At 43.8% G+C, this 27,003-nt stretch overlaps 2 protein-coding genes across 3 annotated transcripts in view; one reads left to right on the plus strand and one right to left on the minus strand.

Moving 5' to 3' along the window:
- The window catches only part of FMNL3 (formin like 3), a 145,171-nt gene that overhangs the window by 96,692 nt on the left and 21,476 nt on the right, over positions 1-27,003 (minus strand). The window lies entirely within an intron of this gene.
- Positions 951-1,223, plus strand: LOC130479208 (protein S100-A6-like). Its single transcript, XM_056851572.1, has one exon. It carries the CDS (start codon positions 951-953, stop codon positions 1,221-1,223), a length of 273 nt encoding a protein of 90 aa, XP_056707550.1.

Below are 27,003 nucleotides of genomic sequence, written 5' to 3' on the forward strand. Positions count from 1 at the left end.
TATGCAGAGGAGGCAGGCAATGGCAAACCACCTCCGAAGTCTCTTGCCTTGAAAAACCCACTGGGTTGCCATAAGTCGGCTGCGACTTGATGATACTTTTTTTTTTTGCCGTCAAGTCGCAGCTGACTTGTGGTGACCCAGTGGGGTTTTCAAGGCAAGAGACATTTGTAAGTGGTTTGCCATCGCCTGCCTCTGCATCACTTTACACACACACACAATTGTCATGGTATTATCAGCAGGATGAACCATCAAAATGTCTAGATGAGCAGCCAAGGTAGGCCTGAATTTGTGATATGATTTTGTAAGCTGCCTTGGGAAAGGCAGCATAGAAATGTTTAAAGAAATTTAAAACAAGATGTAAGATGACAGAAGAGCCTGTAAGATATTTGGTGATTAATGTTACAGGGAAAAACCAGACATTACTTAAAGACAATTCTCAAAAGACTTGGTTGCTAATTCAAAAAGACCTGATGAGATGGGAAAAATTGAAATTGTCGTGGATGGGAAGAATAGCAGTGATAAAAATGAACATTTTACCAAGATTGATTTTTCTCTTTCAAATGTTACCTACATACATAGGGGATAAAACAATTGCGGACTGGCAAAGACAAATTAATAAATTTATTTGGGGCGGGAAAAAACCAAGAATTAACTTTAAAGTTTTGCAAGATGGAAAAAAAAGGGGAGGACTAACAGTACCAAACTTGAAACTTTATTATCAAGTGACAGGACTATCTTGGATTGTTGATTGGATCAAAGACCCAGAACAAAAAATTTTGAAGATAGAAAAAGGAACATGGGATCGTGGTCTCCACTATTATCTATGGAAGGCAAAGAAATAAAAAATATTTGGTCAAAAACATGTAATAATAGGTCTCTTCCTTCTCCTGGCACTCAACATCTTCCCACTTGCTGCTTTCTTGATAAACTTCTAACGTGAAACTGTCGAGATGGCCTGCCCCCTGGACCAAGCTCTCGATCTCCTGGTTGCTGTTTTTCACAAGTATGCAGGCAAAGAAGGTAACAAGAACACCCTGAACAAGAAGGAGTTGAAGGAACTGATCCAGAAGGAGTTGACCATTGGGCCTCACTCGAATGATGGCGAGATCCAAGGACTGATGAAGGATCTGGATCGCAATGGAGATGAGGTGGTGAACTTCCAGGAATATGTGACCTTCCTTGGGGCCTTGGCAATGATTTACAATGAGGCACTGAAAGCATAATCATAGGTGAGCCTGGCTGGATCAAGGCAGCATGGCCTCGATGAGCAGGAAGTGCCCCTGTAAGCAGTTTTGTGTCTAATAAAAATTGATTTTTGTAACGTTAAAAAAAAACAACACCATGTAATAATAGAGGGACTGATGAAGATCTGGATTAGGAACAAAAACAGATTAAGCCCAACACCAGCTCTTTTGATGTCTCCAACGGATACTTATTTAAGCAAGGGAGAAAAGAAATACACGGACTTTATAAGATATCAGGATATACTAAATAAGCAAAGTAAAATTAAATCGTGGGAAGAAATAAAGAGGGAAAAAAATAGGCTGGTTAACATATAATCAAATGATTGAGAAATTTAAACAAGATTGTTACCAACAAGGCAAATTAAAAGAAAGTACAGAATTTGAAATCTTAATAAATAAAGAAGCAGACCATATCTTGGGGGAAATATACAAACTGTTACTTAAATATGAGACAGAACAAGAACAAGTCAAAACATGTATGGTTAAATAAATGCAGAATTTCAAGAAAGAGATCTCAATGCAACAGTGGGAAAGATTATGGACTAAATCAATCAAATTTACATCTAGCGTTCATTTGAGAGAGAACTGGTACAAGCAATTTTTCAGATGGTACATAACTCCAATGGATGTCAAAAAGATGAATGAATCATATGATAGCAGTTGCTGGAAATGTAAAGAGAAAGATGGGACTTACTTTCACTTGTGGTGGTTGTGTAAAAAAGTAAATAAATTCTGGATTCAGTCTCATCAAGAAATGCAGGATGTATTGAAAGTTCAGTTTCCTTTGAATCCAGAAACCATGTTATTTGGAATAGAACCGGAAAATTTGGAAAAGAACCACAGGGACTTATTTAGCTACATGACGACTGCGGCAAGAATGGTTCTTGCAATGGTGTGGAAACAAGAAGATATTCCAGAGCTAGAGAGATGGCAACAAAAAATGGCAGAATATGCAGTGATGGCTAAATTAACCAGCATGTTGAAAGGGAGAACGATAGACGAATTTCAAAAGAATTGGAAGTGTTATTTTGATTATAGAAAATAGATAATAAACATGGAAGAATTTATAGCAGAGTTATAAGATTAAAATAGAAGTAGTGGATAAGGTTTAAAATGTTTGAAGTTAGAATTTGTAATCTGTAATTAAAATAATTAGAAAACTGATAGCAAGTGAGAAAAGAAGCTCATAGCATATAAGTCAAGGTATTGATTAATTTTGGGTGATGTAGAATTGCTCATCAATTTTCCTGGAAGAAGCCTAATTGGTATCTGTATGTGTATGTTAAATGTTTGTAAATTTTAAAGTGTTAATAAAAAAATAATAAAAGAAATTTTAAACGAAATAATAAGAATTGTGTTAGCAGTTGCATGGTAAAGAGATAAAAAGAAAAGGCAGTTTGTGACTAACAACAGAACTAGCCTCACCATGGTGTACCCTTGCAAGCTTTCAGAGCCATAGTTTAGCCCAAGAACATACAAACTGAGGAGAGAGTGGGTATGAAGAATAGCAGATGGGGAAACAATTTGATATCCCACCCCTTCAAGATTATCTAAATTCTTTAGGGGTTTAAGGAGGCTAATTTATCTTCCCCACCTCCTTTTCCCTTTAACTGACATTGTGCTCAGCATTGCGCCTCTTCTAGAGCATTTTCAGTCCCCATCAGACTTTTTTGGTTTTTTTCATTTTTCATTTGGCAAATTTACAGCATTTTATTTTTCTGCACACCTGGGAAGTCCTTCAAATAGGTCGAGACCCCGACCTTGTCTGTGGGTGGCCTCAGTTTTGCTGCTTTCATCATCCACATAGGAGCCAACCAGTTCCTTCTCAGATATTACAACTAAATATAAGAGAGAAAATGCGCACTTGTAGAGTGCATATCGTTCACCAATGAAGAATCGCAATCAGCTCTTGTAAAATGGGATTAGGAGGACAGGCCCACAGGGTCACAGGTCACAGGGTATGGCTACCAGGCCAACATTGAGAAACAGACCTTATCTGGGTGGCACCCATGGGAGGGTCTTTCCAGCTCCCCAAAATCTACAGCTCCCTCCCTTGGGAGAAGAGAACAGCAGCATCCTACTTGAGGAATGCCTTTCAACTGAACCAGCTGATTGTGGGACAGCACCTGCTGGCTTTAACATACTTGTTCTTTTTAAGTGTAAATAGTTGTTAAAAGCTCTTGTTTTATTGCAATGATTATTGTTAATTTTGATTTTTATATTGCTAGCCGCTTGGGGGCCTGTTAAGGCTGAAAGGCAGCATATAAGAAAACTAACATAAAATAAAATGAAACAACATAAAACAAACTCTTTAACCCACTGTTTTGGGTGCTGTGCCTGAGGCTGGAGACCAATAAAGCCATTCCCATCACCTGTGGCATTTGAAATTCTCAGGCTTTTGCATGCCACAAAAGATGTGGCAGGGGGTAAGTGTCCTTTCTTCTATGTCTTTGGGCTCTGCAGCACACCCCTATGCAGCTGCTGCAGATCATACCATTAGACTAGTGGTTTCAAAGGGCCCCTTCCCCTTTTAGGGAATTCTTTCTACATCATTTTCTGCCAAGGAACTCCTACATGTTTGTGATGGAGCCACTGCATGTTGCTAAGTATTCTGGTGTATGTTCTACAGTGCACAGACAAGTCACTTTAGAACACGTCCAACTCTTTCCTGAACCTATACTTTGAGCAGAAAGGGAGAGCCAGTGCAGTGTAGTGGATGGACTAGGATCTTGCAGATCCAGGTTCTACTCCCCACTCTCCCACCCGTACACCCCCAGCCTAATCTACCTCACAGAATCGTTGTGAAGTTAAAATGGAGGCAAGGAGAGCAATATAAGCTGCTTTGGGTCCCCACTGGGGGAAAAGTCAGGATAGGGCTGCCAACCTTCAGGTGGTGGCTGGAGATCTCCCAGAACTGCAACTAGTCTCCAGACTACAAAGATCAGGTCCCCTGGAGAAAATGGCTACTTTGGAAGGAGAACTGTATGGCATTATACCCTGCTGAGGTCTCTCCCCTCCCCAGGCTTCACTCCCAAAATCTCCAGATATTTCCCAACCCGGACTTGGCAACCATAGATATAAATGACCTGTGTTTTGGAGGAGCTTGTCTTCCATTAGTGATCTCCTCATTAATGAATCCAAGGAATCCATAACATTGTAAGAAAACCAGGGCAGTAGCTATAGCGCCTACCCACTGCCAGAGGAAGGCCTTCTTCAGTTGCTCAATTTGCTTGGTCACTGCCATCAGCCCAACCTTTGCCCACACATGTTTGCTTGCTTGTGGTTGTTATTAAAACATTAAAGGATGGGCAGTGTGACCATTTCCTTTTATTAAACAACACAAGATAATACAGGAATGGCAGAAGCTATGACCCGTTTCTATCTGGCTCCAATGGGTGGGGCTGCCGTTTCAAACAGAGCTAAATATAGGTCCCTCTTAATTGAAAGCCCTGCTTTGTACAATGGCTATTTTCTACCCTAGTTATAGAAGAAGCCTTTTTATTTTTGTAACAAAGCTCGGCCGCAAATTACTGCGTTGAAAGATGCAGTAAAACTGAGGCTAGGCCAGGTCTGCTTGCTCATCTCTTCAGCAGTCCAAAGCTGGACATTAATAAGAAGGAAGGAGGTTAGAGATGAGAGAGGATGCATGTTTATTTGAGCCAAACAACCAAAGCATTTCGATGTCTGATGGAGAAACGTCTACTATTTTACTACAGGGGTAGGCAATAGACGTCAAATTTCCCTGCTGTGGTTACCAAATAATGTAATCCCCACTTCTCTCCCATTTAGCACCAATAAGTGTAGGGATGCGAGATCTTCCCTCTTTCATTTCCTTTTATATTAATGTAGACTTTACCAGCTGTTTAGGTTCTCCACATGTCACTGTTGGTGGGCTCCCAGATCTTTCCTGTACCACCCCCAGCAGTGCTTTCTGGCCCCAGGAAGGTATTTTCCCAGGGTAGGGAGGCTGCAAGGGGAGTTGTAAGGGAGAAAAAGAACACCCTCCTCCCTATTCTGTCTGTGGAAGTCTTTAAAGTGTGGAAGTCTTTAAGGTGTGACAAGAATATTTATTGCTTTAATGGAAACAGACTACCACGTGCATGAGCTTGGGACTCACCTGAAGTCCCAGTTTGCTGGCCTGTGCAGGGGGTGGCTGTAGAGGGTGCCAGGCGGGGACAAGGCGAGTTGGGGTGTCCTGGGTGACGGGGCAGCATACCTGGCTCCCATGGGTCTGGCCGGGCACTCCGCACAATAGCAGCAGCTGTCTGGGGAGCCTGCTGCAGCTACACTGGCTCCCCCAGTGGGAACTTTCCTGCCTGGTCGCTTGCCTCTCTGTACTGGACCCTATTCAAAGGGGCCAATCGGGGACAGCCTGGGGGGTGGGGGTGGCAGACCACAGGCCTGTGGACTTCACTTGGGTTCACTGGCCGTATATATATTTGGCCCTCGCTCGCCTCCCTGCTTCAGTCCCTCGCTTTCCTCCCCACTCATTTGTCCTCGCAGTTTCTCCCAGCCTCCCTCCCTTTACTTGACATTGCGGGTTATTCGGACGTACTTATTTAGATATTTACACCCCACTGTTCTCCCCAATGGGGACCAAAGCAGCTCACAACATTATTTTCCCCTCGTCTGTTTTATCCTATCAATAACCCTGTGAGGTAGGTTAGGTTTAGAGTGACTGGCTAACAATTACCCAACAAGCTTCCATGGCAGAATGGGGATTTGAATTTGGGTCTCTCAGATCCTCGTCTAACACTCCCACAACCACATCATGCTGGCTCTCATGCACATTACACATTGCTGAAATTAATTCTCTGCTTGATATAGACCATATTCATTTAATCTGCAACAGCGTGTCCTGCACTACCATCTGAAGCAGACTATGCTAGTAAACTAAGGGCCATACTAATAAGACAGAGCTCACAGATCTCTGTTGGCCTTTAAATGCAAAATTTCAACTCTGCAGGGCCTAAATTTGGATCAAGGCTGCATGGAGAGGAGAAAGGAAATTTAACTGGGGGGAAGGTTAAACTAACTGGGTCCCATGCCCAGGCACTGGGTTGGATCCCATCAGCTTTTCCAGTGGCGAAAGATTTAGGAGGGAGCCCTTTTGACCACCAAAAAAGGCTTCGCTGAGGATCATGGATTCAGTATAAACAAAAGCCATGGTGAACCAGGGCATCAGTAAGGACAGGAATCAGACAAGATTATATGAGAAAGTTAAAGGGATCCATCCCACTATTTCCCTTTAAAAGCATAGATTTGTACACTGGAATCCCCCACCCTCATGCTTTAATGTCATTAGACCTTTAAAGTGCTATTACAGTTCAAGGGGGACTGGTTTCCTTTAGAACAACTATGGAAGAGTTAAACCCCTCAGCCCTTCCCATACACTTGGATCTTCCCAACAAGGATCCATTTCAGTTCAGAGTATAATTTGGTGGGGGAACGAAGGGCTGTGGCTAAGCAGCAGAGCACATGTTTAGCACACAGAAAGTCCCAGGTTCAAACCCTACTATCTACAGTTCATGGATCTTCAGCAGCAGGTGTTGGGGAGTCCCATCTCTGCCTGAGCACCTGGAGAGCTGCTGCCAGTCAGTGCAGGCAATACTGGGCTAAGTGGACAAAGGGTATGACTCAGTGTAAAGTAATTTCATAGCTTCCTCTGTTCAATCAGTCCTGCAAACTGTTATTACCCTGGGAAGAGAAAGAAAGGGGGTTAATAACTGTCTGGAGGGCCATCGGTTTTGATCACCAAGACTGCATGGTAGAAGGTTTAAACCTAATTGGGTCTTTCCCTAGGCACTTCTTCCATTAAAAAAAAAAAAAAAGCTGGAATACTTAACTCACAGATCTCCCAGCAACGAATCTGGTTTGACCCAGGGCATTGCCCTTATCTGAATGGCTCAGGCTAGCCTGATCTTGTCAGATCTCGGAAGCTAAGCAGGGTCAGCCCTGGTTAGTATTTGTATGGGAGACCACCAAGGAAGTCCAGGGTCACCCCCTCTGAACATGTCTTGCCTTGAAAACCCTATGAGGGGTTGTCATAAATCGGTTGTGACTTCACAGCACTTTCCAGCAGCATCATAGCAGGACATTTTTCCAAACTAAGAATGTGTAAACCCAGAATGGATCTGGTTGTATTTACTACAGAATAGCTGCAATTCAAACACATTTATTTGCTGGACAGGCTAGGAGGAGGGGTGAAAGGAAAACTCATACACTTCGGAGTATATTCAGATTTTTTAAATGGCACCCCCAATATTTCTCCAGTGGTTAAAAATAGAGGCAAAGAGTGATTTCCCAGGGACAAGTAGCAGAAAACAGGAACTAGTAAATAGTTATAAGACACTGGAACACATAAAACCATCATGCTTCAAAGACTCTACATCCTAGGCAGAAAAGTGTCCCCCACCCCGCCCCGTTGGTTCAGAGAACTCCAATTGGAGATTAGGAGCCCCAGATCAAAGTCCTCTTCCCAAATCTGTAGGATTGTAAATAATCCTGTTTCTGAAAGAAAAAAACTCTGATCTTGACCTACACTATATGTTATAGAGAAAGCCAATAAAGGGAGCTGAGCACTGATGTTATGTGTCTAAGATAGTCCACATTCTTAAGGAGGCAGAAGATACTGAACTGGCTGCAATTTTCTCTGATCTGGTAGCTTCAAGCCCAATATGCTGAGGTCCAGGCAAAAGGTGATAACACTTCTGAATACCTTGTTCTGCAGGTTAGAAAAGTGCCCTCTTGATGGCCGAAGCATCAGATATGATGTTTGTTACTGAGACATTTGTATATGGAAACAAAACACTAAGTATACTTGTGACAGATAACCACCACCATTCACTCTGGTTTCCTAACATGTATGTCTAGGATGCACATTTGCAAACACAAATTTGGATCCACTTCTTGTTCATGCTTTGTACTTTCAAGCATACAATTAAAACATCTTAAATAGCATAACATATGAAGATTTGTGAGAGGCATTAAAGATTCCAGATAGATCTGAATGAATCACCAGCTACTGAGGCATGTTCAGTCTAAAACTGCCACTTCCCCTGAATCGCAGAATCTAAGAGTCATAGGGGGAGGCCAGATGATGTCACATTGAATGATGATGTTAACAGTCATACTTCCACACACCATTAGGAATTGGTATCTATGAAAGTATGTTATCACAATTGTGGATCTTTGAAGAGATGACAACCCAAGAAGCCACTTGGGTACCAAATCAGCAGAGGTAGCAGCTGGGAGGAAGCTCCTTTTATCTCTGCTGGGCTGCAGGCACTGCTGCCTTGCAAAGAGAAGCAGGAGCTGCCCCGTTCTCTATATAAGCAGACTAGCAACAGGTCCTTCTAAAAGGCATCCCCCTAATGTGATCCTAGAGGAGCTTACAACATAGTGGTAAATAAGAGCACCTGGTAAAATAACAGCCCTCTAAGCCTCTACCTTACCCAGCTTGCTGGGGGTAAAGGGTAAAGGGGAGTATCCAGCTTGGGAAGTACCCAGCTTGCTGGGGGTAAAGGGGAGATGACTGGGGAAGGCACTGGCAAACCACTCCGCAAACAAAGTCTGGATGTGATGTCAGGATGTGACGTCACCCCATGGGTCAGGAATGACCCGGTGCTTGCACAGGGGACCTTTACTTTACTAAGCCTCTACTAAAAGGGCAGGCCATTTTTCTCCAAGTCCGTTGGCAAACAGGTAGAAGTTGGAATGCCCCTATATGTTAAAAACTCCCTGTGAATAGAAAACTAGAGCAGCAAGGAAATTTAGAGGACTCTAATCTGGAGAACAGGGTTTGATTCCCCACTCCTCCACATGCAGCCTGCTGGTTGACCTTGGGCCAGTAGCTGTTCAGAACTCTCTCAGCCTCACCTACCTCACAAGGTGCCTGTTGTGAGGAGAGGAAGGGATTGTGATTGTAAGCTGCTTTGAGACTCCTAAATGTAGAGAAAGGCAGGGTATAAAAACCAACTCTTCTTCTTCTCCCTCCTGTGCCAGTTCTCTGCCTGTGTAGAATTTTTATGAAAAGGTACATTCAAACCAGGAACCTGTCATTCTGCAGTGCATTCTATCACCTCAACCTTCCTCTACTCCCATCATTTGTCTGCATGGGTAAACCAGGCTAGAGAGTCCACTATGCTTATGAATGGAAATCTTCCCTAGCTGCCCCTTGACAGTCTCACTCAGAGCCACCAAAGAACAGAAAAATAAAGAAGACAGAGATCATGGAATGGTAGGAGCAGCAGCACTGGGGGCTACTCTTACACCCCCTTTCCTGTGTGGCCAAGTATAATGAACTTAAATGGCAGGAGGAAAGGTTTAGCTTTTTAAAATGTCAGCAGAAATTTTCCAAACATAATAATAGCTAAGCAGTGGAACAAATTACCCAGGGCAGTTGTGGAATCATTGTGATGGGAAGGCTTGGAAATAGTCACATCAGCTTCTGCCTGGAAAGGTTTAGCTGTAAATCATTCCGGTCAGGAGCAATGGGATCCCAGGGTCCCAGATGGAGGGCTTTCACAACACTTACTACCTGATCCTTTTAACTAGAGATGCTGCAGATTGAACCTGGAACTTTCTGCATACAAAGTAAATATTCTATCACTGAGCCACAGCCCCCAAAGTAGTCCACAATACATAAATAACAGGCTGAATTCAAATTGGCAGGTGACAATTTGGGCAACCCTGATCTATTTGCATCAGGAATGTGACCTTTTCTGCATTATTGAGTTACTCCTGATTTTCTTGGGAGTTGATCCACAGGCATCAGAATCGGTTTGGGCAGGGTTCTGCTGGACATCTGCCCTCCCTATGCATTTTTACAGTTGTGGAGTCAATTTATTGTCTGCCTCATGTGGCTTAAATAATAAGGATTTTCAGGAAGGGTGCTGTCATCATTGGTGTTGTTATCGATGGTGTCACAGCATCCACCTTATTTTTTTTTAAATGATCCTAAAACATTGCTATAACACTGTAGTGTTGTAATAATACTTTAAGCAGGTTCCCTGAATTCCCAGCTTTCTTTTTTTTTCTTTTTGAAGAAGAAGAGTTGGTTTTTATATGCTGACTTTCTCTACCACTCAAGGGAGAATCAAACCGGCTTACAATCGCCTTCCCTTCCCTTCCCCTCCCCACAACAGACACCCTGTGAGGTAGGTGCGGCTGAGAGAGCTCTTAATAGAACTGTGACTAGCCCAAGGTCACCCAGCTGGCTTCATGTGTAGGAGTGGGGAAACAAATCCAGTTCACCAGATTAGCCTCCACCACTCATGTGGAGGAGTGGGGAATCAAACCCAGTTCTCCAGATCAGACTCCACTGCTCCAAACTACCGCTCTTAACCACTAGACCACGCTGGCTCTAGCTGGCTCTAGTTCCTTCCTTTGAGAAGATATGCCCTTTCCCCTATATTTCTAAAAGGGAATGGGATAGAGACTTACTTATTTTTTAACGAAAGCTGGGAATTCAGAGAACATGCTTAAACTATCATTACAATACTACAGCATTATATTGATGTTTTAGGGCCTTTAAAAACTGCAGTCACTCATCTTGGGGGGAGAGGAAGTGGTTTAACGATGACGACAGTCAAATGACTGAAAAGTGGGCTGGAGGTGGGTGGGACAAAGGAAACCAATAGAAAAATTATGCACTGGGAAAAAGCTGACTCAAAATCAGCTTCCAGAAAAACATCAGGGTAAAAGTGGTCTCAAAAGAAGAAGAGTTGTGTTTTATATGCCGACTTTCTCTACCACTTAAGGAAGAATCAAACCGGCTTACAATCACCTTCCCTTCCCCTCCCAACAACAGACACCCTGTGAGTTAGTTGGGGCTGAGAGAACGTGACTAGCCCAAGGTCACCCAGCTGGCTTCATGTGTAGGAGTGAGGAAACAAATCCAGTTTACCAGATTAGCCTCTGCTGCTCATGTGGAGGAGTGGGGAATCAAACCTGGTTCTCCAGATCAGAGTCCACTGCTCCAAACCACCGCTCTTTAAACACTACACCACGCTGACTCAGACCCAGAGGGGTGCGGGGGCGGGAATGGGACAAAAAAACCAAAGTGAAAACTAAAGGCATGCAGAAATCAAGGGATAAACTAAGCTAGTATAGGGATAGAACAAAAAAAAAAACAACCCTCAAAATTTCTTTGCCCAGCGTATTATAGATGAGAATAGGTGATGAGAACAGTCTAAAGCCTTTTCCGCACAAATGGTTTACAATGTTTTATGCCGTCAAAAGCTACATTTTATTTTTTAATTTCTGCACGTTTTCCCCTCCATTTGGTGTTGGAAACACTTTCCCATCATTTTTCTTCTATTGTTTTCCCGAGCACTTTTACCACAATGGGTTTTTTCCTCTGTTTCTGAGCCAGCTGTCCTCCAGCGTGCGAGCTTCTTGAAACGGTTTTTATTTCTCCGCCCCACCAAACACCCTTCCCTTGTTCACACCCACTGTTTTGTCTGTCTCCCCTCCGTTTCCCTCCCTCAACCCCTTTCCCTCTCTGAATTTTTTTAAAATTATTTGATCAGAAGCTTAGCAAGCTAATGCTGGATCCAAAGGACGCATGAAGCAAGAATAAACCACCCCACTTTTTGAATTCCCCTGGGCTATGTCTGCTACCCTGAACTTCTTGTTACACGCTGGGAAAGCCAGAAAGTTCAGGAAATTGTCTGATAAAAACCCTCTGAGCAAAACAGAAAATGAATTTTCCCCCTCAATTAAAAAAAAATTGATAAGATTAGCGATCTAATGCTGGATCAAATGTATGCATAAACGTGAGAATAACTCCCCCCTCTTCTGCATTACCCTTTTCTGGACTGAATTGTTAAGTGGAGAGCAAATTCCCTGACAGAGAGGGAGAGCCACAAGTCAATTTCGGGTGAAATTGACAAAGGTGGATTGTGCTTCTGTTTGAGGCAACTGAGTCAGTGTGTTTCAGGAAGGAGTGCCAGGCAAAGCACTGTTGCTGTGCTTGTTGGTTTAAGTGGAGTTTTGCAAATTCCTGAACGCAGAGGGAGAGCCACAAGTTGATTTCAAGTGAAACTGACAAAGAAATTCTTAGACATGCAGGTGCACAGGGGCAGGGGCGCTCTGGTCAATTTCACCTCTCCAAAGAGCTCTGAGCTCAGTTTGGGGCATTCATTTTGAGTGTAAACTTTTCCAAATGTATATAATGGTGAATGAGACACATGTGTCTTCCCGTCTAATGGTAGTCCGCAGCAGCGCTAGAGCGCATGCAAAAACACTAAACAAATTAGGGGGAAGTGGGAGGAACGTCCAGCATGATCATCCATGATGTCATGAATCATGTGATGCCCCCCCCCAACCAGAAAACATCATTTTTGGGGGGAAACCAGTGTGGGCAGGATGAAACTGATTTAGAAGTTAAAAAACAACGTTGCAAAAGGAGGCATGAGGACAACAATCATGGAATGCGATTCCAAGCCTCGCAGATTGACCATGTGGAAAATCTGGGGTAAGCAATGCATGCGGAAAAGGCCTAAAACTGCTGCTAATGTGGTACTTCCCAGTTGTCATTTGAGCCAGCCTGGCCTGGCCTGGCATGTCATAGAAAGCTGGCATGGAATAGTGGTTACCGTGTCAGACTAGGACCTGGGATAACCAGGCTCAAACCCCTGTTATACCATGGAAACTCATGGGGTAACCTTGGACCTGTGACAGTCTCTTAGCCTAATCTATTTCACAGGATTGTTATTATGGGGGTAAGGTAGAGCAGAGGAGAATTATGTGAAAAGCTGCTTTGGGTCTCCAGAAGGGAGAAAAGCAGGATTTAAATAAAAATAAGCAAAGAAGACGAACATTAAGACACAGAAGGCATTTGTCAGAGCACTTATATTGTAATACCATGTGGCAGTAGCTCCCCAGGGTCTGAAGGGAGAGGACTCTCCCAGCATCTGCTACCTGAGATCCTTTTTGCTGGAAATACCAAGGATGGAACCTGGGATCTTTTGCATGCAAAAGAAGGGCCCTCTCACTGAACCTCTATACCATAGTCCCTGCCATAAGTCCATAAGATGTGTTGTGCTTTATATATATATTTACCTACCTTTTCAGACATTCAAGCCTGCCTTGTCCCAAGTCTCTGAGTGGGTGGGTGACAGCTTAAGAATTGACAGTGTTTCAGTAAAAACCACATGAATGTTCAATAAGCTAAACTTCAGCATCTGAAAGAATGTACAGTTGTTCCTTTTCCCAGCCACTGACATCTCTAGACCCCAAATGTCAGACCAAGTAGAAAAGCCTTGCAATGCTTCCTAAAGATGCTCTGATTTGGGTTTTGGAGTAACTCCATAGGCAGGATCATGTACATTAAGAAAAGAAAAGATCAGAAGTCTGCATTAAGGTGACCAAGTTCTGCACCAAGAAAAAGTGAATTTTGCAATCCAAAGTTATCCAGCTTAGGAAAATCAACACATGTGCTTCATTTTCATAAAGTACTTTTGCTTCTGTTAATTAACAGCAAGGGTAAAGAGTTAAGCAGAACACTGAACATTCATTTCTAGGCAAAAGAAATCCTGTTTGTCTCAACAGGTTCCTCTCCAACCTATTTCCTTGCAACTTTAAGGACTAGAAACTTGAACATCTGAATACAAGCTGCCTTACACCGAATCAGACCAGTGGTACATCAAGGTCAGTATTGACTACTCAGACTGGCAGTGGCTCTCCAGGGTTTCAGGTGGAGGTCTTTCACATGGCCTTCTCCTGATCCTTTTAACTGAAGATGCTGGGGGATATAACCTGTATTCCAGGCAGATGTTCTACCACTGATTTTGATTTTAAAGCAATGAAAGCAAAGATTCGCTAAATCTTTATCAATATCAATTCCCTCATCTAGGAAGTGTGATCACAAAGTCACAGATTTGTCCAAAACAAGCTACCCGATACAGCCCAGAACGTATTAAAAGAGACTATGCGGCTCTGGGTAAGAAAGTGAAAGACCTTGGGGCACAGGTTGTGTTTTAGGGGGCACAGGTTGTGTTTTACATAGTCAGACATATAGTTTTACATAGTAGAAAAGAGCAAGAGTCCAGTAGCACCTTTAAAGACTAACAAAAATATTTTCTGGCAGGGTATGAGCTTTCATGAGCCACAGCTCACTTCTTCAGATACAGCTGTATCTGAAGAAGTATCTGAAGAAGTGAGCTGTGGCTCACGAAAGCTCATACCCTGCCAGAAAATATTTTTGTTAGTCTTCAAGGTGCTACTGGACTCTTGCTTTTTTCTACTACTGCAGACAGACTAACACGGCTACCCACTGTGAAATAGTTTTACATAGTCAGACATATAGGTTGGACTTTAGGAAAGCAAATTTTAACAATCTTAAACTTATGCTGGGTAGAATCCCATGGTCAGAAATACTTAAGGAGAAGGGAGTTCAAGATGGGTGGAACTTTCTTAAAAATGAAATATTGAAGGAGCCATCACAAACCATTCCTATGAGAAGGAAAAATGGGAGGAGCCTAAAGAGGCCAGGGTGGCTCCATAAACAGCTTTCTAAATATATGAGAAATAAAAAAGACTCATTTAGGAAATAGAAAGAGGGCCTTATAACCAATGATGAATATAAACAAATAACTAGTGCTTGTAGGGAGAGTGTTAGGAAAGCTAAAGCTCAGTATGAACTTAAGCTAGCAAGGGTACTTAAAGAACTTGCAGATGTAATTTCTGAGCCTCTGTCCATTATTTTTGACAATTCTTGGAGAACAGGTGAGATGTCAGAAGATTGGAGGCAAGTAAATGTTTTCCCCATCTTCAAGAAGGGGAAAAAGGAGGATCCGGGTAACTACCCACCCATCCGCTTGATGTCTATACTGGGAAAAGTTTTCGAACAAATCATCAAACAGTCAGACCTTGAGCATTTAGAAAGGATGGATCTGATAACCAAGAGCAGGCACGGGTTTCTCAAGAACAAGTCATGTCAGAATAATCTTATCTCCTTTTTTGAGAAAGTTACTACCTTGCTGGATCACAGGAATGCTGTAGACATAGTTTATCTTGATTTCAGTAAGACTTTTGATAAGGTGCCACATAATATTATTGTTGACAAATTGGGAAAATGTGATTTAGATCCTATTTCTGTTAGGTGGATCTGTTACTGGTTGACAGATCACACCCAAAGATTGTTTGTTAATGGTTCCTCATCCACTTGGAGAGGAGTGACTAGTGGAGTGCCTCAGGGATCTGTCCTGGGCCCTGTGTTGTTCAACATCTTCATAAATGATTTGGATGAAGGAAGAGAGGGGACGCTTATTAAATGTGCAGATAATAGTAAATTGGGAGGGGTAGCAAATATAGTAGAAGACAGAGCCAGAATACAAGATGATCTTGACAAGCTGGAGAATTGGGCTAAAACCAATAAAATGTATTTCAACAGAGATAAATGTAAAGTTCTGCATTTAGGTAGGAAAAATCAAATGCATAATTATAGGATGGGGGAGACTTGTCCTAGCAGTAGTGTGTGTGTGAAAAGGATCTTGGGGTCTTATTAGACCAAACGCTGAACATGAGTCAGCAGTGTGATGCGGTAGCTAAAAAGGCAAATGCAATCTTGGGCTATATCAACAGAAGTATAGTGTCCAGATCACGTGAAGTGATGGTATGATATCAGCAGTTATTCTCTGTTCCTCATCTAATTATGGCCAGCATGGAATTTGCCCTTTTCATAGCAGCTGCACACTGGGTTGACATCTTCATTGAGTGATCCACTACCACCCCAAGATCCTTTTCTTGATATGTTGCTGCCAGCACAGATCCCATCAGGGTATATGTGAAGTTGGGATTTTTTGCCCCAATATACATCACTTTACACTTGCTCACACTGAATCTCATTTGCCATTTTAATGCCCATTCTTCCAGTTTGTAAAGATCCTTTTGGAGCTCTTCACAGTCCAATTTTGTTTCAATCACCCTAAATAATTTGGTGTCATCTGCAAACTTGGCCACCTTGCTGTTCACTTCCAACTCCAGGTCATTGATGAACAGGTTGTAAAGCATCGGTCCCAACACAGATCCCTGAGGGACTCCACTGTTCACATCCCTCCACTGGGAGAACTGACCATTGAATCCTACTCTCTGCTTCCTATTTTTCAGCCAGCTGTCAATCTAGAAGACGACTTGTCCTCTTATCCCATGACTATGACGTTTACTTAGCAGTCTTTGGTGGGGAACTTTGTCAAAGGTCTTTTGGAAATCCAAATACACAATGTCCACAGGCTCATTCCTGTCCACATGCTTATTGACGCTATCAAAAAACTCTAATAGGTTAGTGAGACAGGACCTACCTTTACAGAAGCCATGTTGGGTTTTGCCCAGCAGACCTTGCCCTTCTATATGCTTGACAATTTTATCTTTAATAATGCTTTCCATTAATTTACCTGGAACAGATGGTAAGCTGACTGGCCTGTAATTTCCTGGGTCCCCCCTGGAACCTTTTTTATAAATGGGTGTTACATTGGCCATTCTCCAGTCCTCCGATACAGAGTCTGATCTAAGGGGCATGTTACATATCATTGTTAGGAGTTCAGCAATTTCCCATTTGAGTTCTTGAAGAACTCTAGGATGAATACTGTCTGGTCCCCGCGACTTGTTAGTTTGAAGTTTGTCTAGATGTTCTAGGACTTCCTGCCTTGTTACCACTATTTGCTCCAGTTCCTCATTTTCCCCTCCCCAAAACCTCTGTTCATGAGAAGGAATCTGCCCTATATCTTCAACAGTGAAGACAGATGAGAAGAATTCATTTAGTTTCTCAGCAATCGCTTTATCCTCCCTTAGTGTTTCTTTATTCCCATAGTCATCCAATTGTCCAACTGCTTCTCTAGATGGTTTCCTACTCCTAATGTACTTAAAGAATTTCTTATTGTTTGTTTTGATGTGTTTAGCGATATGTCCCTCAAAATCTTTTTTAGCATCTCTAATTGTTTGCTTGCATTTCCTTTGTGCAAGTTTGTGTTTGCTTTTGTTTGCCTTGTTTGGCCAATCCTTCCAGTTTCTGAAGGAAGCCTTTTCTCTCTCTAATAGCTTCCTTCACCTTACCTGTTATCCATGGTGGTGACCTCTTGGACTTATTACTACCTTTCTTGACCTGCGGTATAGAATCTAGCTGAGCCTCTAGTAATGTGGACTTGAGTAAGCCTTTTCCAGAGATTTAACCCTCCTAACTGTTCTTTTCAACTTCCTCTTTATCAGGTTTCTTATTTTAGAGAAGTTCCCTCTTTTAAAGGCAAAGGTAATTGTGTGAGATTTCCCAGGCACTTAACCACATACATATAAATTAAATTTGATGCCATTGTGGTCACTATTGCCAACTGGCTCAACTACATCCACATCCCACACTAAGTCGCTGGCAGCACCACAGAGTATTAAGTCCAGGATCGCCTCCCCTCTGGTTGGGTCTATGACTAACTGTTCGAGGGCACAGTCATTTAGGATGTCTAAAAAATTTATCTCTCTGGCTTGACTGGAGCATGCATTTATCCAGTCAATATGAGGGTAGTTAAAGTCTCCCATTATTACTACTTCATTAATGTCAGATTGCCAAATGCAACCCAGAGATTCTCCCTCTCCTTTTATGCCAGCGGCAGCTTTTCCTGCTCATGCTTTCCCTGAATCTTGTCCACCCACTGGCCTAGCCATGTAGCACACTAGGAGTCCTGCTCACTACAACAGGTCTCTCAGTTCAGCAGTAGATTTAAAGGCAATGAGTGGATCTTGTGTGGCAATTTGGCCACTCTGAAACCTTGCCTGACAGTGCATACCACAAAACCAAGTGGTAGAGTAGACTATACAGGATCAGGCTACAGGTGGGAGGAAATACCATTTTTTAAAACATCACCCTTGTTAGGAAACTCCATACCAGAAGAAAACAAGCATAGCACAGACAACTGTGTTTGTGTCTAATTCACACAGAATGAGTAGGTAATGAGGAGCCAGAGGAGTACTAAGGTAGCAAAGTGGATTGTATCACTTCAGACAGTGGGTGAGCGGTTACATTTTGCAAAGTTTCCCTACATTAATAATTCCATGTGGGTAGCACAGCATGTAAAGAGCTAGGCTAGAACTAGGATTGCCAGTTCCAGGTTGGGAGATTTCTGGAGATTCGGGGGTGGAGCCTGGGGAGGATGGGGTTTGGGGAAGAGGAGGAACCTCAATAGGGTATACCATACAGTCCACCTTCCAAAGCTGCCTTTTTCTCCAGGGGAACTGATCTCTCTAGTCCTGAGATCAGTTGTGTTCTGGGAGATCTCCAGGCCACATCTGGAGGTTGACAAGCCTAGTTAGAACCTTCCTCCCTGTTGTATTGTTTTATTTGAAGGGGAATTTTTCAGTGAGGGAGCATTGAAAATAGACTTTCCACCTGCCACCTGAAGTGGTACTGTGTATTTTACCTCCCCAGAATTCTAGCACCTACATCAATTCACATTAGAAACCCAATCCTAAACAGTATTATAGGTCCCACTGCATCTAATGAGATTTACTTTCTACTGAGCATGCCTAGGATTGCAGTCTAACTTTGCAAACATTAGATACCATCAGAGGCCCCTCAAACATTAGCCTGTGAGCCTGGACTTCCTGCCTTTGTGGCTCTTTTCTGCCTGTGCCATGTAAGATGGCATTTCCTATGCTTTAGAAAAATAAAAAGCATCTTGTCTGAAATTTGAATAGGGGCAGGCAGTGACTAGGATATTGGTCATTTGGAAGGCAAACTCTTACTGGTAATGCTACTTTAATTTTCTGCTCTGCCATTCCACAAGCATGACCTTGGTTCTTCTGAAAACATCTCTAATTTTAGATATGCTCTTATTTCCAGAATCAGCACTCCTTATGTATTATTTAAGTATTTATTTAGGTATTTATTTTCTTCCAATGGGGACTCAAAGTGGTTTACAACATTTATCTATTTACTTCATTTATATCCCACCTTTCTCCCCAATGGGGACCCAAAGCGGCTTACCATTTTATCTTCAGAACCCTATGAAATCAGTCATGCTAAGAGAGAGTGACCACCCCCAGGTCACCCAGTAAGCTCCAGTGGCTGAGTGGGAATTCAAACCTGGGCCTCTCTCAGTCAACTGGTAAACTGGATCAACTGGTAAAAAAGAGAGGACAGCTCCTCTGCCTGATTAATGAAGACCATAAAGACTGTTTCATGTATGATTGAAAACTGAGAATGTGGCAAACAGGGAGTTGAAATTATGAACAAAATCCGCATAGTGCCTTTTATTCGGACCAATCAAACTGACACAAAACAGTGTGCATGCTTTTGAGCTCAACAGAACTCTTCATCAGGCTATCATATAAGTACTCTGATCAGAGAGCTGGGACTAGCTGCAAGCGTCTGTCTGTCAAATGAACACACAGGGCAGAACTATATACTATGGGAGACATGGGGCAGCTCCCTATTTCTGCCTCTCTTTCTTGTGACGTACAGCAACATTTATCCCCATATGATATCACATTGCACAAGACCCCGTCATCATTTCATTGGTTTATCTTTTGTATTTAGTTGGTACACCTTTGTCTCATTTTTATCCCATCGTTTCTTCAAAGAGCTCAGGGTAGCAGATGCCATTTCCTCACAGCAACCACACTATGAAGCAGGTTAGAATGAGAGTGACAGGCCAATGGTCACCCAGGGACCTTCATAGCACAATGGGGATTTGAACCTGGGTCTCCCAGATCTTAGTGCAACACTCTAGCTCAACTGCACTGCAAGAGGCTCCCCAGGATTTCAAGCCAGGTCTTTCTCAGCCCCGGATCTAAGCTCTTTTAACTAGAGAATGCAAAACTTGCTCTGTGTTTGCGTGCGTGCCTATGTGTGTGTAAAGCCCCTCTGAAACAGCTGACTTATGGCGATCCCAGCAAGGGGCTTTCAAGGCAAATGATTAAGAAGAGCGTGCTCTACCACTGAGTTATTTTATCTCTTCACTGAAGGACTATGAGAGTAGTAAGCAAGTGAGGGTACCCCAAAGGGAAAGGGGGCACTCTGGCTCCATCAGAGGCTGATTCCACATTTCATGCAAATATCTGCTGTTTAAAAAACAAAACAAAAACAACTTTGGAAGGGGGAAATTTTGATTGGGAAAGCAGTAGGTATGAAGAAAGAGTAAAACAGACCCACCTATGCAACTCCTCTGCTCAAAACCGTTCCCTCCTACTGCAGTTTTGCTTACCAAAAGGGTTCTGCTCTGCACATTTGCAAATGACATGTAGCTAGCCCCTCTGAAACAGCTTTGAACTAAACCATGCTTAGTTATGGCAACAAAGCTTTGTGCTTCATAAATCACAAGCAAGAGGAAACTGTCCCTTGAGCTTTGCAAACCTTGTCCCATGCAGATGTTAGGTTTGGAAGGAAAGGCTTCCTGGTTGTTACCTCATAACCTCCTAAACTGATTTTAACTTTGATAGCTATACCTCTCCAACCACACCAAATCCAGGCGTTTCTTCCAAATAACAAAAAAAAAAGGGTGCTGACTGATTTAGAGCACAGAATGTGAGGTTTTAACATATGAATCCCCCTGGTCATCATTTACATGAAATTTTGGTGACTGAGGTGTAAAATCAGAATGGAACACGCTAATTAAAGTAGGCTACATAAACAGAAGTGGAGTGAGAGCATTTGAGCTTGCACATGAGAGCTTCTCGCTGAATTGCGCCCTCTGTCCCATTCCGCTTCCCTTCCCTTACAGATGCTGCAGATCAGCCACCTGAGGTAGTAGCCCCACCCAGCCTCAAGTAAAGCCTGTCTCCAATTGGATTTTGAATAAGGACAATAAGAATGTGTCAAACTCCCCCCCTTGAGCAATAACGCTTGAGTCATCTGGCATTATCCGCTCTGCACTGAGTAACCAGATGTCACAGATGTGAGGGCTTCAATACTTGGATCCTGTGAACAAGTTTTGTGCCGCTAAATAGCTTCTGCTGTGGAGCTTGCTTTATCTTCTGCTAAAACATCTGCTTGTACAAGGGTCCAATGAAAACCATTGATCTTTTGCAAATGGAAGCTTCAGCAGAAGAGGATGAGAGTTCAGAGGCAGAGACGATCTAATAAGCATGGAACCTGTTCATGAGATCCAAGCCTTAATGATTTTGTAAAAGAATTACTTTCTGCAAGCTGCACCTGCCCAATTATCCTCTTTTGTACAAGTTAGATATGGCAGATCTGCCCTAATTTACATTTATTGTACTTCCTTCACACCTGGTCTCAACCTATAAGACATCAATGAGATTTGGATTATAGAGATTTTAATGTGGTAATGGTCAAGTTTGAGAAGGACCCTGCCTTGGGATGGGTTAGGATTCATAACCTTCTAAACCCTACAAGAATTGCGGACAAATTTATTTATTTAATTATTAATTTGCTTCACTTATACCCCCTTTACTCCCCAATGGGGTCCCAAAGTGGCTTACAACATTATCCTCTTTTCCATTTAATTCTCACAACAAACCTGCAGGATAGATTAGGCTGAGAATGTGTGACTGGCCCAAGGTCACCCAGCAAGATTACATCCAACACTCTAACCACTACACCACACGGGCTAGACACACCTGGCTCTTAAAGGGCTAACTACATGCTATGTTTTCCCTCCCTATATCATACTTCCAAGTTCCCCACTGGGATTTCTACTTCACGTGGGGTCCAATTTGGCTCCGGACCACTGTGTGTGAGAAGCTTCTGTCTTCCCTGAGTTGCTTTATCAACCTATAATGGCCCAGGGGTGCAAAGCCTTTCCTCAATAGGGCGAATAGCAGCCCCATAGTACCCTCAGGTACTGGGGCTGGGGACGGTATAAGCATCTTCTCCCCACACACCACAGTACTGATCCAAATCGGGTCCATATACCTGGGAATGGGCAAGGACAGATCCTTTAACCATTAGAATATAACACAAAGACTGGGGAATATTTACACCGCCACTCTACTATGAAGCTCAGTGGTGGATGACCTTGGGCTAGTCCAGGGGTGGGGAACGTCAGGCCCGCGAAATCATTTGGTCTGGCCCTTCGTAGGTCCTGGCAGATCTCTAGCTCAGAAGGCTCTAAGACTGGTGATCTGCACCCTCCCGTGGACAGGAATAGCCTCTATTCAAGGCAGATGCGAGTTTATTTTGCCGAGAAAAGGAACCTTTTTTCCCCCTTGCAGAAGAGTCATTAGCTATGGAGCTGCTAGGACCACCCAAGAAACTGTGTTAACCCTTTCCCACCTGGGCCGTGGAGAAATGTATTGGTCGGCTAATTTTTAAGTTGATAATTTTGTATGGCTCGCGAATGCTGTTATAAATACCCAAATGGCCCTTGGCGGAAAAAAGCTTCCCCACCCCTGGGCTAGTCAATCTCAGCCTAACCTACCACACAGGGTTGCTGGGTAAATAAAATGGAGGAGGGGATGAGCTCTATGGGAGGGGTGAGATTAAAATGTAAGAGACAGCTTCTTTTTTAAAAAAGCCTCCCTTCCTCCAAAATTCACCATTATTAACTATCCCGGTATAGATGGTTCCTATAATGTATGTAGTCATGCAACCACCCCTAAGCATTCCTGAATCTTCACTTACCGTATATACTCGCGTATAAGCCGAGTTTTTCAGCCCCAAAAAAGGGCTGAAAAAGCTGAACTCGGCTTATAAGCGGGTCAATACGGTAGGGTAGGGGAGGGGGGAGGGGGGAACTTACTGCCGCCGGTCCCACGCCGCTTCCTGCTGCCAAGAGCGGCCTGGGGCGGCCTCCTGCAGCTGCAGGGAGGCTGCCCTGGCCCTCGCCCGGCCGCGCCGCCGCTTCTGGCGGCCGAGAGCGGCCTGGGGCGGCCTGGGGCGGTGGCTCCGGCCCTCGCCCGGCTGCGCCGCCGCTTCTGGCGGCCTGGGGCGGCTGCCCCGGCCCTCGCCTCGCCGCGCCGCCGCTTCTGGCGGCCGAGAGCGGCCTGGGGCGGCGGCTCCGGCCCTCGCCCGGCCGTGCCGCTGCTTCTGGCGGCCGAGAGCGGCCTGGGGCGGCCTTCTGCAGCTCCAGGGAGGCTGCCCCGGCCCTCGCCCGGTCGTGCCGCCGCCGCCGCCAGGCCCGCGCTGCTTGCTCCTGCGCCGGGAGCCCAGGTAAGCCTGCGGGGGGGGAGGGGTTATAAGCCGACCCTCGGCTTATACGCGGGTGCCTAATTTTTCCCCATTTTGGGGGAAAAATTAGGCACCTCGGCTTATACGCGGGTCGGCTTATACACGGGTATATACGGTACATTCTTAACCTGAACTATCCCTGTTAGTCCACTTCTACCATGTGATGCTCTGTGCTGTCACAAATGCCCGGGCCACCTATAAAATGCAACCATTCTGTTTGGTAGAGGTACAAAGACATGGGTAGTGTAAAACTATAATCTGGACTCTTGAGTTTTATTCCCAATTCTGGCAGCAAAGGGGAGAGACATCAGTAAATTGCAGGTCCTGAAGCAGAATACTTTTAAATCGAATCAGAGTAGTAAATATGATTATTAACCTTGCTGGTTTAAAGGGATACTTAAGTTCCATGCAAAACCATCCTTGTAATCCTTACACCTTTCTGACCACAAATTCCCCTTCCTCCCTTCTGAATGCCACTCACAAAAGGTGGAATCAGGATAGTATCTTTCTCCAGCTGTGACCACTGAACATATGATGCTACCTGATATTGAATCTTTAATTAGTCCATGTAGCCCAGTATTGCTTACTTGGACTGGCAGTGGCTTTCTCCAGATCTCCATGCAGAGACCCAGCCTAGATTTTGATGTCTAATAGCAACCTAGTGGTTTTTCTTTTTTTTGTTTTTGTTTCTAGCTCTTAGAGAGGCTTTAAAACGGGTGGGGAACGTCAGGCCCGGGGGCCGTTTAAGGGCCGCGAAATCATTTGGTCTGGCCCTTCGTGGGTCCTGGCAGATCTCTAGCTTAGAAGGATCTAAGACTGGTGATCCGCACCCTCCCGCGGATAGGAATAGCCTCTATTCAAGGCAGATGTGTGTTTGTTTTACTGAGAAAAGGAACTTCCCCCCCACCTTGCAGAAGAGTCGTTAGCTATGGAGCTGATAGAACCACCCAAGAAACCATGTTAACCCTTTCCCACCTGGGCAGTGGAGATACGTATTGGTCGGCTAATTTTTAAGTTGATAATTTTGTATGGCCCATGTTATCAATATCCAAATGGCCCTTGGTGGAAAAAAGGTTCCCCACCCCTGCTTTAAAACATAACAAGGTCTGGTGAAATATCAGAGCCAAGTTTCCAGCATGGCTAATGGGGTAGGAGTATTTTATAGCAAGCGGGATTTCGGTATCCTGCCTCTCCGGCCCAGGGAATGTATTGACAATTACACTGCACACATACTGAACTTAGTATGGGGTGCAGAATTCTGCATCCTGAGAATCTCAGCTTTTATTTTTAAAGATGCAAAAAAAAAAAAAAAAACACCTCTCTAATGGAACTGTGGATTGTGCAGTGAAATAGAAGAATTCAAGGAAGAAAACAAGAAGGATTTCCTGTGGTCAGGAAGCAAAACTCTAGAAGCATGCATAATTATTTGTCCTCCCTTGTGACTGGTGAATCCAAATAAATTATACAAAACAAACAAATACGCGATTTATACAGGTTGCATAATTCAGAATGTTGAAATGTTGCAGCAGTACAAAACATGCATAGTTCTGCCCATGGCTACTCTTTTAAGGACAATGTCTATAGCCGAAGGCTTTCACAGTCAGAGTTCATTGGTTCTTGTAGGTTATCCGGGCTGTGTAACCGGAAGCACAACTTAGTCAGGTGATTTGTTACAAGGTGGTTACTAGTTATATTCCTCAAACTACAGGTTAGGAGAAAACCTTTTCAGGAAAAAAACAAGCACCAACCAGGCCACGCTGCCTTTCAGATCCAGGGTTTTGCTCCCTCACAGCTTCGTTTGAAATATCATCCCAGAGCTCCAAACTCACATGGCAACAGCACAGCCAACCCTTTGCAGGCCTGGAATTGGTTGCAGCTGCTTTCTTATTATTCCTCAATTGCTATTTTCACTTGTTAATTATACCGGCATGACATGTTGGTGGCAGATTTGAGGGTGTTCAATGATAGGACGCCCAAAAGGACTATGTTAATAAAAGCTGCAGCCAAGTTTCTTAGCTCGCACTAAAGCTCATTAGACTCCCTTTCCAAAATTTAGGAGTCCTGATTCTAGACTAGGGCTGTCCACTCATGATGTTTGCTTCATGCATCAACCATTAGCATCAAGTGAAAGCAGCCATTTTGCCACTTCGACAGGAAGAGGAGCTGAGTGTTGCTAAGCAACCACAGGGTGCATCTTCCTCGAAAGCTACCATGCGCAGGACCTGTGTGATCAGAGTAGTATGTACACAATCCACATCCTCATTTCAGTGCAATTCACAACGCTCCACGGTCCTCTCAGAGCAAAGGCCCCAGAAATCCTGGAATCCTGCCTCAGCCCCTAACTAGCAAGTTCTTCCATGAAAAAAGTGTCCTAAACTAAGTCATTCTCTTTCTAGGGAAGTGATGCAACATAACTGCAATACCCGCACCCCTGATTGCTTGGATCTCTGTTGAGACTTGGAAAGTCATCCTTCTCAGCAGAACTTCCAAAATGGTTCCCCATTGGGCTGCTTAGCTTGCTTTGTGGGAAGTCTATCTGAGTTGCTCTATGAGCTGTGGTCTTCTCTTTCCTCTCAACATCAGTTTCCATTCCCCCTCTGAATAGGAAGGAATTTGCATCGCTCTGCCAGAATAAAGCCCTGGGTGTTTCTTCCAGATGGGACATTGCAAAGATGTATGAGTTTCTCTCTCCTGCTGGAAAGCAGCCGAGAGGAAACCGATAGCTATTTCCACCCTCTTCTACCCAACGTTAACTGCGCAGAGAGGGATGCCATATGCTTTTATAACGTCATCCCATTAGCAATTGTGTCTGCGGCTGTGTGGGAAATTTAGTCCCTTGCCAGAGACAGCTCCCTTTGAAATCTCAAACCGGAAGTCCAAATTCTGAAATACAACCCAGCCAGTCAGCTAGATTCCACTGAATAAGGTTTCTTCTTATGTTCTTTTCCTTTTTCGTAAGGAGGGGGGAGAGAGTGAATGGATTTTTCACAGCACACTTATTAAAATGTAGGCTTCAGTTTAAGCTGACTCAATTATAGTGAAAAATAAAGTCCAGGCTTTGGGAAAGTTCTACTTCTCAGCATATATGTAAACCAGCCCTTTTTTTTGCAATCCCTCATCCTCCTTTAGGGAGACATATAAGTGTGCTTTATACCAAGGGTCAGCCCAAAGATAGTTTGGTACTTGAAGAGGAAAATCCAAATGACATTGCCACCCATTCATCAGTTAAGATGGGGCACAACCCACTAGGCAATTCTGTTGTGGAAGCCTCGCTTAAATTTACAGGAGCTATGCAGACCTCCCAGGCTAGCCTGATCTCGCCAGGTCTCAGAAGCTAAGCAGGGTCAGCCCTGGTTAGTATTTGGATGGGAGACCACCAAGGAAGTCCAGGGTTGCTGTGCAGAGGAAGGCACTGGCAAACCACCTCTGTTAGTCTCTTGCCATGAAAACCCCAAAAAAGGGGTCGCCATAAGTCAGCTGCGACTTGACAGCACTTTACACACACACACATGCAGCTCCTGTTCTGTTGGAGGGGGGGGGGAGCTCGTACAGAACTTCCCAGTGGATTGTGGCCTGTGTATCAGATTCATCAGTTTGCCCCTGTCCAGTCTTACAATGGCATCCTAAGCACAGTTACACCCT

The sequence above is a fragment of the Euleptes europaea genome, chromosome 1, assembly GCF_029931775.1.
Source record: "Euleptes europaea isolate rEulEur1 chromosome 1, rEulEur1.hap1, whole genome shotgun sequence".
Taxonomy (NCBI): domain Eukaryota; kingdom Metazoa; phylum Chordata; class Lepidosauria; order Squamata; family Sphaerodactylidae; genus Euleptes; species Euleptes europaea.

What these genes read in the sequence shown, in the direction of transcription:
- LOC130479208 (XM_056851572.1), top strand. Translation starts at nt 951, where the DNA reads ATGGCCTGCCCCCTGGACCAAGCTCTCGATCTCCTGGTTGCTGTTTTT.